The 17009-nt window shown below is 43.3% G+C and overlaps 1 protein-coding gene across 3 annotated transcripts in view; it reads left to right on the forward strand.

Moving 5' to 3' along the window:
- Window positions 1–17009, forward strand: part of TMEM131 (transmembrane protein 131) — a 229133-nt gene that overhangs the window by 192405 nt on the left and 19719 nt on the right. For all 3 annotated transcript variants that reach the window (XM_049857246.1, XM_049857244.1, XM_049857245.1), the window contains 7 exons: window positions 2547–2698; window positions 3096–3238; window positions 3681–3867; window positions 5070–5255; window positions 6066–6224; window positions 6622–7217; window positions 16750–16925. In XM_049857246.1, coding sequence (XP_049713203.1) covers window positions 2547–2698; window positions 3096–3238; window positions 3681–3867; window positions 5070–5255; window positions 6066–6224; window positions 6622–7217; window positions 16750–16925 — 1599 coding nt within the window. The remainder of the gene's footprint in view (window positions 1–2546; window positions 2699–3095; window positions 3239–3680; window positions 3868–5069; window positions 5256–6065; window positions 6225–6621; window positions 7218–16749; window positions 16926–17009) is intronic.

Below are 17009 nucleotides of genomic sequence, written 5' to 3' on the forward strand. Positions count from 1 at the left end.
GTGGTATGTGTGTACGTATGTGTGGTGTGTGTACGTATGTGTGGTGTGTACGTATGCGTGGTATGTGTGTACGTATACGTGGTATGTGTACGTATGCGTGGTATGTGTGTACGTATGCGTGGTATGTGTGTACGTATGTGTGCTGTGTATGTAGTGTGGTATGTGTGTACGTATGTGTGGTATGTGTGTATGTATGTGTGGTATATATGTGTGGTATGTGTGTATGTATGTGTGGTATATATGTGTGGTATGTGTGTATGTATGTGGTATATATGTATGTGTGGTATATATGTATGTGTGGTATGTGTGTATGTGTGGTATGTACGTATGGTATGTATGTGTGTGCAGTGTATGTGTATGTATGTGTGGTATGTGTGTATGTATGTGTGGTATGTGTGTACGTATGTGTGGTATGTATGTGTGGTATGTGTGTATGTGTGGTATATGTGTACGTATGTGTGGTATGTATGTGTGGTATGTGTATGTGTGGTATCTATGTGTGGTGTGTGTACGTACGTGTGGTATATGTGTACATACGTGTGGTATGTGTGTACGTACGTGTGTACGTACGTGTGGTATGTGTACGTACGTGTGGTATGTGTGTACGTATGTGTGGTATATGTGTATTTGGAAACCCTGGTGCCATAGTGGTTAAGAGCTATGGGTATTAACCAAAAGGTCAGCAGTTCGAATCTACCAGGTAGTCCATGATAACCCTATGGGGCAGTTCTGCTCTGCCTTATAGGGTCGCTAAGAGTCAGAATCGGCTCAACAGCAACGGGTTATGTGTGGTATGTAGCTGTGTCCATCAGTTACTCAGAATACTTTATTTAAATGGGAACTTACTCGTCAGCCATTTTGGAGCCATCAGAATATTCTCTTGTCCTACTTGACTTTGACAGATAGGAATGTTAGGTGCAGAAAAAAATACTAACCTCAAAAGTGAGAATTAGAAGTCATGTGCTTCATTACGCCTATCTGTATTAAACCTCAGTAGCAAATAGAGCAGAAAATGGTACAAAACCCACTCTCCTCCTGCATGTCAGCAGAGCCTGAAGGGCCGTGGGCATTGGTAGCCAAATGTTGCTGAGCCTTCGCCCAAAAAAGCTTCCACTTAGTGATGCCTAAAAATCAGAACAGTGTATCCTTAAATGTGAATTATGATTTTTTAAAGATAAAAAACAAATATTTTTAATACACTCTTTAACTGTAAAGAAGTTGTAAAACATGACTTATTAAACTAAGCTATTTTTTAAACTTTAAATTATCAAGTATTTATAAAACAGTAATCATGTGCTTAGCCTTCAAAATGAAATTCAGGGAGAGATTGGTATGAACTAGAAATGGTTCTATAATTAAGAAGTATGATAATGTGAAAACAAAAATCATAGACATTAGCCAGTAATGGAAATTGATTGAAGTTTATTGAATATACCATTCATTAATTGAGGTAACACTGACTAAGCCAAAAACCAAACCCGTTGCCATTGAGTCAGTTCTGGCTCATAGCAACCCTGTCGGACAGACTGGTACTGCCCCGTAGGGTTTCCAGGGAGCAGCTGTTGAATTCAAACTGTCTACCTTTTGGGTAGCAGCCATGCTCTTAATTACTGCGCCACCAGGGCTCCAACATTTTGACTAGAGTGTCAAAATTGTTCCGAAGATGAGAGCCTCGAAACGCTCTTTCGTACCAAATCTTGTCAGCATTGCCATGAAAAAAGGGTCAGAACAGAACTGATAAATTTGTGGTCAGGAAGGATTTTCAGGCAGCATTGTCTTGAAGAACAATTAAAATAATTACTGATTTAGCCTAAACTTAGCTCCCAGTCAGACCCTGGGAGTCTGTTTCCCAAAACTGACTGAATTCTTCAAAAGAGCACAATGCCCAAAGCAAAACAGTCTTACTGGTTTACCTAGACTGTTGTTTGACTTGAAAGTGGCTTGAAGGAACCAGTTTGTTAAAGCCTCAAGGTTCGAAAGGACACCTAAAGACAATGCCTGTGGGTTACCCCAACTTCCTTGAAAGCCAAATATCTGCATTCCAGGAGAATTAAAACGGTTTCTCAGATGCAACCTTCAGAAACTTCAGCTGGTTACCTTCGCGGGGAAGGGCAGTGTAAGTAGGAGTTGGGGTGCTGGCTGCTGGTTCTACGGGTACTTTGTGCTGAAACATTGAGCTGTTCTTCTTGAGGTTGTCTACTTTTCTGTATGTGTAGTATATTTCAAAACTTAAAAGGTCAAAAATAAAAATATCTTTATACCAACACCAATGTCTTTTTTTTTTTTTTTAAATGTCTAGCGTAGCATGAAGACTTTGGGGGCAGAACAGCAGAACCCCTTTTTGGTCTTAATGCAGAATATGGAAGGTCATCACTGGTTGCCTGGTTCTGCTTGCCAACCTGGCCAGTGACGAAATCACAAGAAATAAAATTGCTTACACACTTGATCAGTTTGGGAAACTCTATTGAATTGTAGATGGGGAAAGAAGAAACCTTTTTTCCGAGAACACTGTTAATGGCTCTTGTTTATTTACCCAATGATTCAAGGCCCTTCCACTGCAGAGTTCAACGGGATTTACGGAAGGACTCTCTCGACATTTCATTTTAAACCTAATTTTAAAACCTGGAGAAAAGAAATCTGTCAAAGTAAAGTTTACTCCAGTTCACAACAGAACTGTGTCTTCGCTAATCATACTCAGGTAGGTTCTGTGATTCAGGCAGGAGTTCATTTTTAGTATTTACGTAGCAGTCCTTGATTTGTTTCAAGATGAGTTTGCATACTTAATTTGTAAAATAGGGTATCCACTTTGTCAAAAACGCACACACACACACCCCTCACGCTTAGCGAAAGAACCTTTCTGATTACATTTATAGCTAAAAAATATGAATAGTATCTTACAGCCGTATATGACTCTTAAAAATGAAAAATTCTTCTTTTTCTCTGTGGATATATTTTTAAAGTCTTAAAATGTAAATTTCTGTCTGCAATTTGTTAATTTCTACATGGCGGTCTATAAAATTACCATAGAAATTATAGATCAAAAGATGGCCCAGATTTAACGGGAGGAAAAATCTGTAATTCTTGTTCCTGTGTAGAAACAACCTGACCGTGATGGATGCTGTGATGGTCCAAGGCCACGGGACAACTGAGAACCTGAGGGTGGCAGGCAAGCTTCCGGGTCCCGGAGGCTCCTTACGCTTTAAAATCACAGAAGCATTGTTAAAAGATTGTACAGATAGTGAGTATTCCACACAGCTCCAAGAGCACAGATCTCAGCATTTGCTTTCAGCAGTTAATAATCCTGAAAACAATAATATTTTCATACATGCACGCGTTTATGTTAGTGACGAGTGCCTAAGATTTTAAGGAAAGCCCCTGCCTTGCTTTCAGACCCAGTAGGACGGTCTGATTTAGATGTTAAAAAGGTGTAAAGTGTCAGTGCTCACTGCACACACCGTAGCTGATTTGCCCTGTGTGTGAAACGATTAAACTTCTGTTCTCTCAAATGACGTAAAAAAGTGAAGTTTTCCTGATGAAATCTGGGTAATAGCTGATCTGTTTACCATGCGGGGTGCTTCTTAATCTCTGGTGTACAGTTGTCCATGAATAATGAATTAATCATTTGGAGTGGGATCACATGATGCCAAGATTTATACTGAGCCCTCGTTGTTTTCCTTTAGCTTTGAAACTAAGAGAGCCAAATTTCACGCTGAGAAGAACGTTTAAAGTAGAAAATACGGGACCGCTGCAAATTCACGTAGAGGCCATTGAAATCAGTGGGTACGCCTGCGAGGGGTATGGCTTTAAAGTTGTCAATTGTCAAGAGTTTGCACTAAGTGCCAACACTTCTAAAGACATAATCATATTGTAAGTATTTTCTTTTTGACTGAATCACTGGCATGTCATTAACTTTTATGGGAGTTGTTCAAGCTCTATGTAAAGATAAATTTTCATGTTTACAAAACAAAAAGGTCTTTATCCATAAGCGTATTCATTTAACTATTTTTTTACTTCATGTTTGGTTAAGATACTTCTTCATATAAAAGTTGTGAAACTTTCCCTGTTTCCAAAGTGGATCAGATCATCTTAGAAACCAGTTTCAGAATTATTTTCAGAGTTCTGTCAAAGCATAGAATGTTGGTAAGGAAATTGACTGTAAATTCACAGTGTCTCAGCAACAGGCCAGAGACTTTGCATCATACGTGTACAGTTTTTCCACATTGTGCTTTATAACAACGTGTACTATTTTGGTGAGAAAACAGAAAGCCTGTATCAGTGATAAACCAGTTGCTGTCAAGTCGATTCCAACTCACAGCAACCCTTTTGGACAAAGAATGGCCCCATAAGGTTTCCAGGGAATGACTGGTGGATTTGAACTTCTGACCTCTTAGCGGCCGAGCTCTTTAACCACTGCACCACCAGGGCTCTGTATCAGTGGTGGTTGCAGCATATTTAACAATTTATTGGTAATTTGCTTTATTTATTAAGGCTTGTGTCATAAATATGATCCCTACCCCTTAATTGAATAATAATTTCATGATCTTCAGTGGATATTTACTTAATAAATAACTACATTATCGTAGGCAGGGCACTGTCCTTGCCACTTAAAGAAACAATGAGCAATGAGACAGCTTTCCTCAAGGGTATCATCTAGTTGGGGAGCACAGTCATAAAATGAAAATGAAATAAGTCAATAAGCAGTACTACAGAAGACGGAGAAAAGATCACCAGGGCTAGGCTGGTTTTTTGAAAAAAGAAGGGTGACAGGGAAGGTAGCCTGGAGAGGAGTGTGGACTTAGGGAAAGGAGAAAGGAGGAGGGAAGGGGAAGAAGCTCAGAAACCTCTTTCTGAATTAGTAATTCTGCAGAACTTATCATTGTTCTTTTATATAATCTCTCGTTACTCACGAGTGTAGTTGTTCTTGTTACTAACTTTATGAGGAAGTTAAATAAAAGCATCAAACTCTAAAATTCTGTGTTCTGTCCCAAAGGTTCGTAGGACTAGTACTATATTTAAACTGCTTGTGCCTATGTTTAATACTTAGCCTTAGTGCCCTCATTCTGTTTTAGGTTTACTCCTGATTTCACAGCTTCTAGAGTTATTCGCGAACTGAAGTTTATAACGACGAGCGGCTCTGAATTTGTGTTTATATTGAATGCATCTCTTCCTTACCATATGCTAGCAACCTGTGCAGAAGCCCTGCCCAGACCCAACTGGGAACTGGCTCTGTACATCATCATCTCAGGAATAATGAGGTACTGTGTCTTCTTAGAGGCCGGTGTTCAGCAGTCATTTTTTATCCAGTGCCCACCATGGCCAGTCACTGTTCAAAGCGCTGGCCGTACGCCAAGGAACCAAACCGCGTCCACCTTCATCTAGCGTATATACTGGTGGAAACAACCACCATTCTTGGGTGGTATAGACAGCCAAAGACTTTTGAAGTTTATTATGCAAATTAAGTACATGTTAATTTCTTAAAGGAAAAAACACTCCTAATTTACCAGAGAAAGTGACTTGACTTGGCATGTAAAATCTACCCAGCATAATAGTATATTCCTCTTGAATGGTACCTGAGGAATGTGAAGCTGCTTAGAAATACTTTTTAATCCTCAGCACCCTTCTCTCTTTATTTTTCAATGTATTTCTTTATGTAGTTTGAGAATCAGATATACTCACCTTTAAATTAATTTCCATAATTACCTTACGCATCCTTTGAGGGAAGAGAGTTGGCCTTAGAGAGTTAAAACTAAAAAAAAAAAAACAGAAGAAGCTGCTTCTCGGTCAAAGAAAATCACCCTGTAGGTTTCTCTTCTGACACAAATAATTATCCATGCTGCATAAGCCTCCGTGTACGATGACGGGCTTTACAACTTAGCGTGCAGACTTTCATCCATAAAGCATGTTTTTGTCTTCTCCATTAAAAGTTATCCCAGGCATCTTTTTTTTTCAATGTATCAATGGTACTTTACCGAGAGGCTATGATGTCAAATCTTGAATCAAGTATCAAATGTTGTCACTTTGCACTAACAAACGGATCTTGGTTCTCCAACCTCTGCACCCCGCAGTGCCCTCTTTCTTCTGGTAATTGGGACGGCCTATTTGGAAGCTCAAGGAATTTGGGAGCCATTTCGGAGGCGACTGTCCTTTGAGGCCTCAAACCCGCCCTTTGATGTGGGAAGGCCATTTGATCTCAGGAGAATCGTTGGTATTTCATCTGAAGGAAAGTATGTTCACACACCCAAGATAAATTCTCTAGTATATATAGATTTGCCTGATGTAATTAAAAAATCGGGTTCTTCTTTTCGTCTTTGCTCAGGGGGAAAAAAATCTGATCTGTAATTACTTAATACCTGTGTATGGCACTCAGTTACCAAGTACTCCTACCAGATACCATGTTTTTTAATATCAGTGAGAGTTAAAATACTCCTAGTTAGAGATCACTGACTTGATGCATAAATTTTCAGACAGACCCTGTAGAATTATGAAAATTGTCTCTGTTTCCTGCTGCTGCTTTTCTTAAAGTAGTTAATACCTGTGATGGGTATATGGATGAAATGAAAGATTGTTTAACATAGATTCTGTAGATTGCTGCTTACTGACCTGCAGTTGGTCCTTTTTCAGCTTGAACACACTCGGCTGTGACCCTGGTCACAGCAGGGGTTTCTGTGGAGCCGGCGGCTCGTCGTCCAGACCCACAGGGAGTCATAAGCAGTGTGGTACATCAGTCCATCCACACAACAGCCACAGCAGTAGAAACTCAGCTGATGTGGAAAGCGTCAGACCCAAAAACAGTTCCAGTACCCCTAGCAGGACTTCTGCCCAAGCAGCTTCCTCGCAGTCTGCTGGCAAAACCAGCCCCCTTGTTCTAGATTCACACGTCGTGCCCCAGAGCCACACGGCAGGCAGGAAGCCCAAAGGGGCCAGACAGAACCAGCAGAGCAGCCAGCACCATGTCCACAGCACGCTGGAGCAGCACTCTTCGCCTCCACCAGCACCAACAGTGCCTCAGCACCAGGAGCCACAGCCTGAGAGGCTGTCTCCCGCCCCCTTCGCACACCCTCCCCACCCAGAACGTGCCAGCGGCACAAGGCACAGCTCAGAGGACTCAGACTTCACCAGTCTCATAGAAGCCATGGACAAAGACTTCGACCGCCATGACTCCCCAGCCCTGGAAGTGTTTACAGAGCAGCCTCCATCACCATTGTCAAAAAACAAAGGTAACCATCTGTTCACGCTGTCACCAAAACATGGCCCCGGGTGCCGTTGTGGTCGCAGTTGTGATAAACAGCTGATGTGTTTTAGATGTTCTTCTGGTTCAGACTTGCCTCCAGTGTTGGGCTTTGACGTCTCCATATCAAAACACAAACACAGGCACCCATTTGTCATCAATTTGTCGGGCATCTACTGTTTTTCTTTTCAACTGCCTGTGATTATTGCCTTGCTGATAGGTTAAGCTTTTTTTTTAAATTGTTAATTTTGAACACGGTGGTAAGATAGAGATTGCCTGCCTTTCATCTCAAAAACAGGATTTCTGCACAACCTTTACTTTAGAGCAGAGACGGGCAAACTGCAGCCAGCAGGCCAGAATGCCGCCTGTTTTTCTAAGTAAAGTTTGTTGGAACTCAGCCACGTTCATTTGTTTACATATTGCCTGGCTGCTTTCATGAAACAATGCCAGAGTTGAGTAGTTACAACAGAGACCATACGGTTCTCGAAGCTGAAAAGTATTTATCACATGACGCTTTACAGAAAGAGTTTGCTGATCTCTGCTTTAGATTTCTATATACTGTATAATCTATTTCTGAGTAACAAATTACACCAAGATCGTGTGACTTAAAAGAGTAACATTTACTGTCTCACAGTTTCCGCAGCCGGGAACGTAGATGATGTTTAGTGGGTCCTCTGGCTCTCACACGGCTACCGTCAAGGTGTTGGTCAGGGCAGAAGTCACCTTAACATTCAGCTGGAGGTGGATCCGCCTTCAAGCTCATTCCAGTGGTTGTTGGCAGGGTTCAGTTCTCCGCTCACTGTTATTGGACTGAGAACTTCAGCTCCTTGCTGGCTGTCAGCTAGAGGCCTGTCTGCTTTCCTCTCTGTAAGGTAGCTCACAACATGGCGGTTGGCATCATCAGAATGAAGAGGCGAGAGAGAGGTAGCAGGGCAGAAGCCACAGTCTTCCATAACCTAACCTTGGAAGTGACGTCCTATCACTTCTGCAGTATTCTGTTCATTAAAAGTGTGTCTCAGCCCACACTCAGAAGTTCACAGGGGCATGGATACCACTGGGAGCCACCTTAGAAGTCTACATACCACCCATACATGGGTAGGCTAATTTGTAACTTCCAGAATCAAGGTGTAAACACCAGGAAATGGCCTCTAGTTGTATTTCAGCTTTATCCCTTTACAGCCTAAACTTTTTGCGTCTGCCTTTCTCTTCTGCGGCAGCCGTGCTAATGCGTATTATCCCAAGTCTGTTTAAATAGCTCCCTCGCTGACCTACCACAGGGTTTGTGCTTTTAGTTTACACAGGAAACCTGGCCTGAAGAAACCTGCCATCCCAGAGTTCAGGTGTTTTCTTTCAGAGAATTTCCTAGTCCCAGTGATACGAGGACTAGTTATGTAGACTTCTCTTAGAATTACGTGTGTTTGGATTTGTAAAACATCTTGAATGTTATGTATTAATTCCTACAGAAGTTATTATTAATAGAGCTTACATGTTTTAGGGTATTTTCTATAGTAATATAAAACGAATGCTTGAAGTTCCTCTTTTTTGTTAGATCAAGTTATGTATGTGTTTTTGCCACGTTGGGGGCATGAGTAAAATGAACATATATTGTCCTTATTACAAAGAAAGAATCTGGCAGTGAAGTTAAATACCTCACCTCTTGTGTATAAATACCCATCCCGTTCAGTATGATAGGTCCATTTTGGTTTTTAGAGTCATTCATCTAGAACTTAAATTTTAAAATAAAAAAAGAAAACGTTCTAATTTTTGCGATGGTCCTAGAATCTACCTACTGAAAGATACTCAGTGACGGAGCATGGTTACCACTTTATTAGTGATTCATGATGAGCCCCTGAGGGGACAGTGATTGTAGGCTTCAAGTGAGCGGCCGCTCTGCTTGTTCTCCTTCCTGCTGCTGCTGTTTGGAAAGAAGGAGGGAGCTGAAATCTTTATTTTTTTCCTTCAATAAATGTCTTTATTGATCTCAGTATTGCGGAATAGCAGTATGTCATAAAACCATAGGCTTTCAGCTGGGCAGAGCCTTTATAATCTCTCAAAAGCTTACCCTAGCACCCCTGCAAATAGTCATTGTGTTCACATTTAATTCAGCATTCTCATTTTAGAAGCAACCCATTCTTTTTTTTTTTTTTCCTTTTATATTTCAAACAAAAAATTCTTCCTTGTTATCAGCTTATGTAACTTCTAGCATTTGGAGACTATTCAGAATGACCTCTCTTCAAATGGATGCGAGCTCTCTGAATCTTGCTTTCTCTGGGTTGGACGTCTTGCAGGCCATCCACCAGCCATGTCCGTAGCCATCCCCCTAGTCACATCCGTAGTAGAAAATGGCGCCCAGAAATTCCGTTGGTTCATGGTTGGCCTGAATAGGGACTCGTCCAGCTGGATAAGCATTAAATCCTGTTCTTTTATGGTTTCTCCTACCTGTAACACATAAACCCTGTGGGCTGGGCAGAGGCATTGCTACATTGAGCGTTAAAACCTGTGAAGCTGGGCCTAGTGTAGTCCGTTCCCAATATCTGCATTAACTGAAGAAAAGGTAGCGTCTGCACCCATTCCTGTTTCTGGCTTAAGCAACATGATGGGCCACTGTTTCTGGTAGAGAGAGGCCGTGTCATGCGCGGTGAAGAAGCCAGGCTCCACTATCAGGCAGTTCCAGATCAAATCCCAGCTTTAGCACATACTAACTGTGTAACTTTGGAGAAAACTACCTCTGTCAGCCCCCATTTGCTTACCTTTAAAATGGAGAGGATAACTACCAGCTACATCGTAGGCTGTAGCTACTGCCATGTTTGTTGCTAGGTGTGTAGACAGTAGCTACCGCCATGTTTATTATTAGGAACAGGGCTGGGGTGTGGCAGAAAATGCCACATAATGTGGCTGTGGAACGTTCCAGCAGAAATGTCTGCTTGGTGCTTGGTCTGAGTGTGAGAACTAGGACAAGCAAAGGGCTAAAGGCAGAATCCTGAGGGCCAGGTTGACAGGAAGCCCAGCAGACAGCAAGGCAGAAAGCAGGTGGAAGGTGTGGTTAGCATGTCCCAGCAAGGTCAGAAAGTACTCCACAGAGTCTAGCAGTGAGGACACTATTTATGACCTCAAAACAGCAGTTTCCGTGAGACGATAGGACCGAAAACCAGGTTACCGTGGCTTAGAGAGTAATTCATACCTCACTGTTCACCGTGGCCACTTCTTAGTGTGTTGAGCAGAGGGGAGGATGAGTGACAGGGAGCCTTAACCTGTACTTGCCATGTTGTTCAGCTTTTCACGAGAAAAAAAGGATTTATAATTTTAAAAATAACAAACGAACATGACTCCTGAAAATATCTATGGGCCAAGGACAGAGGGCCCATGGAGCTGAGAGCAGTGTGTTGGTCAGCAGGTTCCTGCCGCAGCTCCGGGTATGTAACATACCACGGTGATTGGCATTGCTGTTACCCTGCTTTTCTAGTGAGGAACTCAGTCTAAGAAAGCTTAGTACAGCAGAGATTGGCATTGCTGTTACCCTGTTTTTCTAGTGAGGAACTCAGTCTAAGAAAGCTTAGTACCACGGAGACTGGCATTGCTGCTAACCTGTTTTTCAAGTGAAGAACTCAGTCTAAGAAAGCTTAGCACCATGGAGATTGGCATTGCTGTTACCCTGTTTTTCTAGTGAGGAACTCAGTCTAAGAAAGCTTAGTACCACGGAGATTGGCATTGCTGCTAACCTGTTTTTCAAGTGAAGAACTCAGTCTAAGAAAGCTTAGCACCATGGAGATTGGCATTGCTGTTACCCTGTTTTTCTAGTAGAGAACTCAGTCCAAGAAAGCTTAGTACCACAGAGATTGGCAGTGCTGCTACCCTGTTTTCCTAGAGAGGAACTCAGTCTAAGAGAGCTTAGTACTGTGGTGATTGGCATTGCTGTTACCCTCTTGTTCTAGTGAGGAACTCAGTCTAAGAAAGGTTACATCAGGCAGCTGTGGAGCCAGGCCCAGGTCTGTCTGACTTCAGCCCCTCAACTTAAAACTCATGCTCCCATCTCCAAAAAGAAGAGAAGCAAACGAAGAGATAATTGGTGAAACAGCACCCAAGGAGGTGGAGTGGGACGAGACCCAGTTTAGTAGATTATAGAGCATGGGTACAGATGAGTTGGCAGAGATGAAGAGCAGCCCGGGGGACATTAGGGGAGTTTTCACTTGAACTAAATTAAGAGTCAGGCATCTGCTGAGACTGAAGGGGGAAGTGGTAGGGTAGCAACAGAAATCAGAGAAAGTTTGGAATAGTACGATTCCACATAGCTTAAAACTCCATGGACTGGGCTTCTGTGGAAAATGAGACTTGGAATTGCAGAGTGGCCCCTCAGGCCCCCCGAGGGTCACCGTGACACCGCCTTGCACTGGTGCCGTGTTCAGCAATGTGCTCTGGAACCCAAGGGTGAGAGTGAATGCTGGAGAGGTGGAGAGAGACTTCATTAGAGCTCTGCAGGACAGACAGCAAAGAGACAGGGCTGAGGATGCCAAGAGGGTGTTGGCAGAACCGGAGTGTGTGCAGTTACCAAGATAGGGAAGGGCCTGAAGCCGGAGGAACCTTACAGACAGGGAGAAGGTGGACATGTCAAGGGATGAGCGGTCTCAACAAGTCCAAGAACAGGTGCGGTAGGAGCCAAGGGGACAATAGGGTCCTGTAGTCCGAAAATGAGATGTGAGAGCTTAAGGTTTTGGGAAAAAAAGTAGCCTGGACAATAGCAGGTTCTTAGGTGTAGCCTTGGAGCCCTGGTGGCACAGTGGTTAAGAGCTCAGGCTGCTAACCAAAAGGTCAGCAGTTTAAATCCACCAGTCACTCCTTGGAAACCCTATGGGGCAGTTCTGCACTGTCCTATACGGCCACTATGAGTCGAAATTAACCTGAAATGGGATGCTAAAGTATAATGGAAATAACAGTCATTGACAATGGAGAGACCATGGATCTAGAAGTCCACAGTCGCTTCCCCAGCACTCTTGGAGCCACGTTGTTTGGGAGTTCAGGATTTTGGAAGGATTTATAGCTCACATACTGGATGATTCATAAGACCATAAAAGTACCCTTGGTTCAGCTTAGGTTATGCCACCAAATGAGTTTAGTCATACAGCATTTTGTTTCTAAATGAGTCAAACCAAAAAACCCATTGCCATCAAGTCAATTCCAACTCATAGTAACCCTATAAGACAGAGCATAACTGCCCCGTAGGGTTTGCAGGGAGCGACTGCTGGATTCAAACTGCCAATCTTTTGGTTAGCAGCCGAGCTCTTAACCACTGTGCCATCAGGGCTCCCTAAAAGAGGTGGGGTTGGGGAGGGGGGCTTAGAGAGGTTTTCAGACTTCAGAGTCACAAATAAGAGATGGTCAACCTAATAAGGCCTAGTGTCCAGATGAAGGGAGCTCGAGGGTGATAGGAAGTCCACGAGTCTGATGCCAGTCCCCTCAGTGAGCATTAGGCAGATCTGTAGGCTGCAGTGGAAACCCTGGTGGTGTAGTGGTTAAGTGCTACGGCTGCTAACCAAAGGGTCGGCAGTTCGAATCTGCCAGGTGCTCTTTGGAAACTCTATGGGGCAGTTCTACTCTGTCCTATAGGGTCGCTATGAGTCGGAATCGACTCGATGGCCCTGGGTTTGATTGGCTTGGTAGGCTGCAATGGTGAGACCACGTAGAGTGTGGAAGAATATAGTGAGTGATGTAATTGTCCTAAATGAAGGGGGTTCTAGGTGCAGAGATCTGACTGGTCACCCCTCCTGCCTTCCAAGCCTGCCTACAAGGAACAGACAAGATGCGGAGCTAAAAGTACCAAACCCATCCCAGCTCCCTCCACCAGAAGCAGAGCACCTGGTAAGCACTTGTGAAGCCTGAAGCTTGAGATGGGCCTCCCACACCCTCCTCCACTGCAATGTGTAGCCCACAGTCAAAGAAACCAGTCGTTGGAGTAGATCCAACCTGATTTGCCAGACAGGCGGAGAAGCTGGGCGAGAGTGTGCAAAGAGCAGGGCTAGTGCTGGTCTTAGGGAAGCAGGCCCTCCCTGGTCAGCTTCCCATCTGGGAGCAGGAAGTGTACGTGGCTAACCCATACAGCGGCGTCCTCCCTTGGAGGAGAAGGTGTAGGGTAAGGCAGGCCTCGCTCCTCAGATTCTGGTCTAGGGACCAGCGGTAGAACTAGCAGCAGCATCACCACTGGAGAGCTTGTCAGAAATGTAGGCTCTTGGGTCCTATACCAGGCTGCTCAGTCAGAATCTGCTTTTGACAAGATCCACAGTGATTTGGATACGTTGTGTTAGGGCATTAGAACCCCACCACCAATGAGATGTAACCCAGTGAACATCCTTGGGAGGCAGGGCACTGGTCCCATCCAGTGCTTATTTGGGCAGGCAAAGGGTTACACGAGAGAGTGAAGAATGCCCAAAGAGACAGAGCTGTCCTCTCCAAACCTTACATCTTAATGTTTGCTTTTGAATGTCCACGGTGTTTTACTTCTAGTATAAACAAACCCAGAATCTAAATTCTCATAATAATTTTATGAAAGCCCTAAGTGATTGAGTTCTGTATGCTGTAAAGTTTTGAGTGTACAGCCTCTTTTTTTCCTAATCCTGTGTACTAGATCATCTGTACAGCAATCAAAAGATACAGGAAAAACTAGAACTAAGCAGAGTATGGGTCTTCTTGCAAATTTGGGATTAATTACTTCCATGGATAGGAGTAAAATTTCTCAATAGGAATTCTTTTCTAATGTCTCTTGTACTGAGCAGGTATCTTACATATATAAGCATGGAGCTTCATTAGATAATATATATGATAATGACTGTACTCGCAAACAAGATTTACTCTAGTTTTAAAAAGTTCCTGGAGAGGTTTCTTCCTAAGCATTTTTTAGCATGTTTTAGTTTAACATATCCATGTCATAGTGTCATTTTGGAACAGATAAAGGGAAATAAATTTACATGACCTGTGCTGGAGCCCTGGTGGTGCAGAGGTTAAGAGCTCGGCTGCGAAGCAAAAAGTTGGCAGTTCGAATCCACCAGCCACTCCATAGAAACCCTATGGGGCAAGTTCTACCCTGTCCTATAGGGTCGCTATGAGTCAGGATCAACTCCATGGCAACGAGCTTGTTTTTTTACCGGTACTGGCTCAAGTAAATTGTGCGTTAGTCCAATTTATCGGCTTCATTCGAGACCTAGTAAGCAATCAAACGAGGAGGAAGAACAGATTCCTACCACCGTTGGTGATCCTCTAGCGGTTTAGTTATTACTGAGCATGAGAACCCAAAGATGTTCGTATGATGTTTAACTCAGCTTTGGACACTTTGGGTTTGAATTGCTTGTGTTAATTAAAGTGAGTTCCCAGGGACAATATAAAAGGGAAAAGAGATTTCCCAAGGGTAGATCTAAAGACTACACCAGGGAAGAACAAAACAATTGTCTGAAGAATGGAAGTAGCAAAGAGAATGAGAATGTTGAGGCCCAGCGGTGGGGAAGGGAAATCTCAGCGTCCAGGAGAATAGAGAGGTCATGTCCAATGAGGAGTGATAAGAGGCCATTGGCTTTGACATTAAAGGGTTATTGATGACCGTTTCAGAATCCCATTCCTTAAGGCACTGGGACAGAAATCCAAGTGCAGCGTAAAAAAAAAAACTGAGACGTAAATGAGAGTTGAGGACTTGGAGGCAAAAGTGTAAACGACTCTTCTATGAAACTAACTCCTTTTACCCAACTTTGTAACTTTAACTTTTGCTTCCTTAAGCATTTCTTTTTATCCATGGCTTCAGATTCTCATTTTAAAAGATTCACTCCAAGAGGCCTCAGGTTATTGTAAATACAGATTATTTATACAGATGTACTGTCTCTTGCCCATTTTATGATGGGGGTTTCAGGTTATTGTAAATGTAGGTTATTTATACAGATGTACTGCCTCTCACCAGTGAACCTAAGCATCATAAAATTGTATGTTTGCAGGTGAGAAATTCATTAAATGGGGATTGATCTTGGCCGTGTTGGAGGATTTAAGGTACTCTGAACACTGGCTGTTGAGGTCACGGAAGCTGGGAAGACCTGGGTCTTGTGGGCTGGAGCAGGTCACCACTTTCCTTCTCCAGGTGTGGAGCAGAGCTCTGGGCATTCAGGATGGGGCCAGGGCTGTTAGAATTAAATCAGCTAGCTGGTCTTCTGCCAAAATATCCTAGTTTTGGTTTCAAATCTCACAGCCCTTGAAATTAGTGTAAATGAAATGATGAAATCACACTCTTGCAAATTAGTCAGAGCTTCTCTTGTTCTTTTTCTAGATCAGGGTCAGCAAACTTTTTCTGTAAAGGGCCAGATAGTAAATATTGTTGGCCACAAACTGTCTCCATCATGTTCTTCTTTGTTTCTTTTTTTCAGCTTCCTAAAAATGTAAAATCATTCTTACCGTACAGGCTGCTACAAAAACGGGCCACAGGTCAGATTTGGCTCTCGGGCCCCAGGTTGCTGACCGCTTTTCTAGATGCTCAGAGTTGGGTCTCTCTGCCCATTAACGCCAGCGTTCTTGAGGATGAGGCATTAAAGCATCGGGCTTTAAGCTGCTTTAAGTCGCCGTTATCAGAAGGATGTCTTTAAAATGACGGAGAGGATGTGGGACTTGTGGGACTTCTGCAGCCTTTCCCTGCTGGCCGTCCAGGTGGTTTGTGCAGGTGCAGTCTGAGCTGCCGGAATCCTGGGATTGTGACGCTGCTGTCTAGTGCCACTAGAATGTGAGCTCCTTGGGGGCAAGGATTATTTCCTTGTGGTTCGCTGACGTGTTCTCAGCACATGGAACACTGCCTGGGAAATAGGCATTCACATGTATTGGGCTTTGCGTGTCATTTTTCTTGGTAGCGTCTGGATGTTTTGAATCAAAAGGCTTTTTGTAGCTCCATTTTACTCTACATGTGTAACATTGACATGGTATGTGTCAGGCGCTGCTCTAAGGGCTTCCTCTGATCCCACACTGCAACCCTGTGAGGTCTTACACCATTTTACAGAGGAGAGGCCAAGATCACACAGCTAGTAGGGGAGGAACCAGGATTCCAACCCAGCCATCCTGGCTCCACTGCCAGGGCTCTGAGGACCCCCTCCCCACCGCAGCGAAGCACATAGGTAGTTGATCACAGGTGTCACCACCAGGCTCCCGTCCCCTAACAGACTTGAAGGGATCTGTTGGTTTTCACTCCTGTGACTTCTCAAAGCTGCATCACCCTCTGAGGAATATATTCTGAGAGACATACAGGCTTGTCAGAACTCATTGACCTATACGCTTAAACTGGGTGCATTTTATACATAAATTATGCCTCAGCAAAGTAGATTTTTAAAAATATTTTAATCAAAAAGTCAGACCTGGTTTGGAAAGCTTTAATTAGAGGGAAAAGAAAGTAGAAAAGAAACCTTGATTAATCAGAAAAGAGTCGAGCCACTCCAGAGCCCTGTTTTTTCTAATGGGCTTGTTTTCTAAGCTGTTTAAAAATCGAGTTATTTTAGTTTGATTTTCACCCCTAGGGAAAGGAAAACCTCTTCAACGCAAGGTGAAAACACCTAAGAAGCAAGAAGAAAAGGAGAAGAAAGGAAAGGGAAAGCCACAGGAAGATGAGCTGAAAGACTCCTTGGCTGAGGACGACAGCTCCTCCACCACCACAGAGACCTCCAACCCAGACACAGAGCCGCTTCTCAAAGAGGTATGAAGCTGACGTTAAAACAAAACCAGAAAGAAATGTCTCCTGCTGAGCACAGGACCATAGATAATGTTTTTAAATACAAAT

Source organism: Elephas maximus, chromosome 17 (assembly GCF_024166365.1).
Source record: "Elephas maximus indicus isolate mEleMax1 chromosome 17, mEleMax1 primary haplotype, whole genome shotgun sequence".
NCBI classification, from domain to species: Eukaryota; Metazoa; Chordata; class Mammalia; order Proboscidea; family Elephantidae; genus Elephas; species Elephas maximus.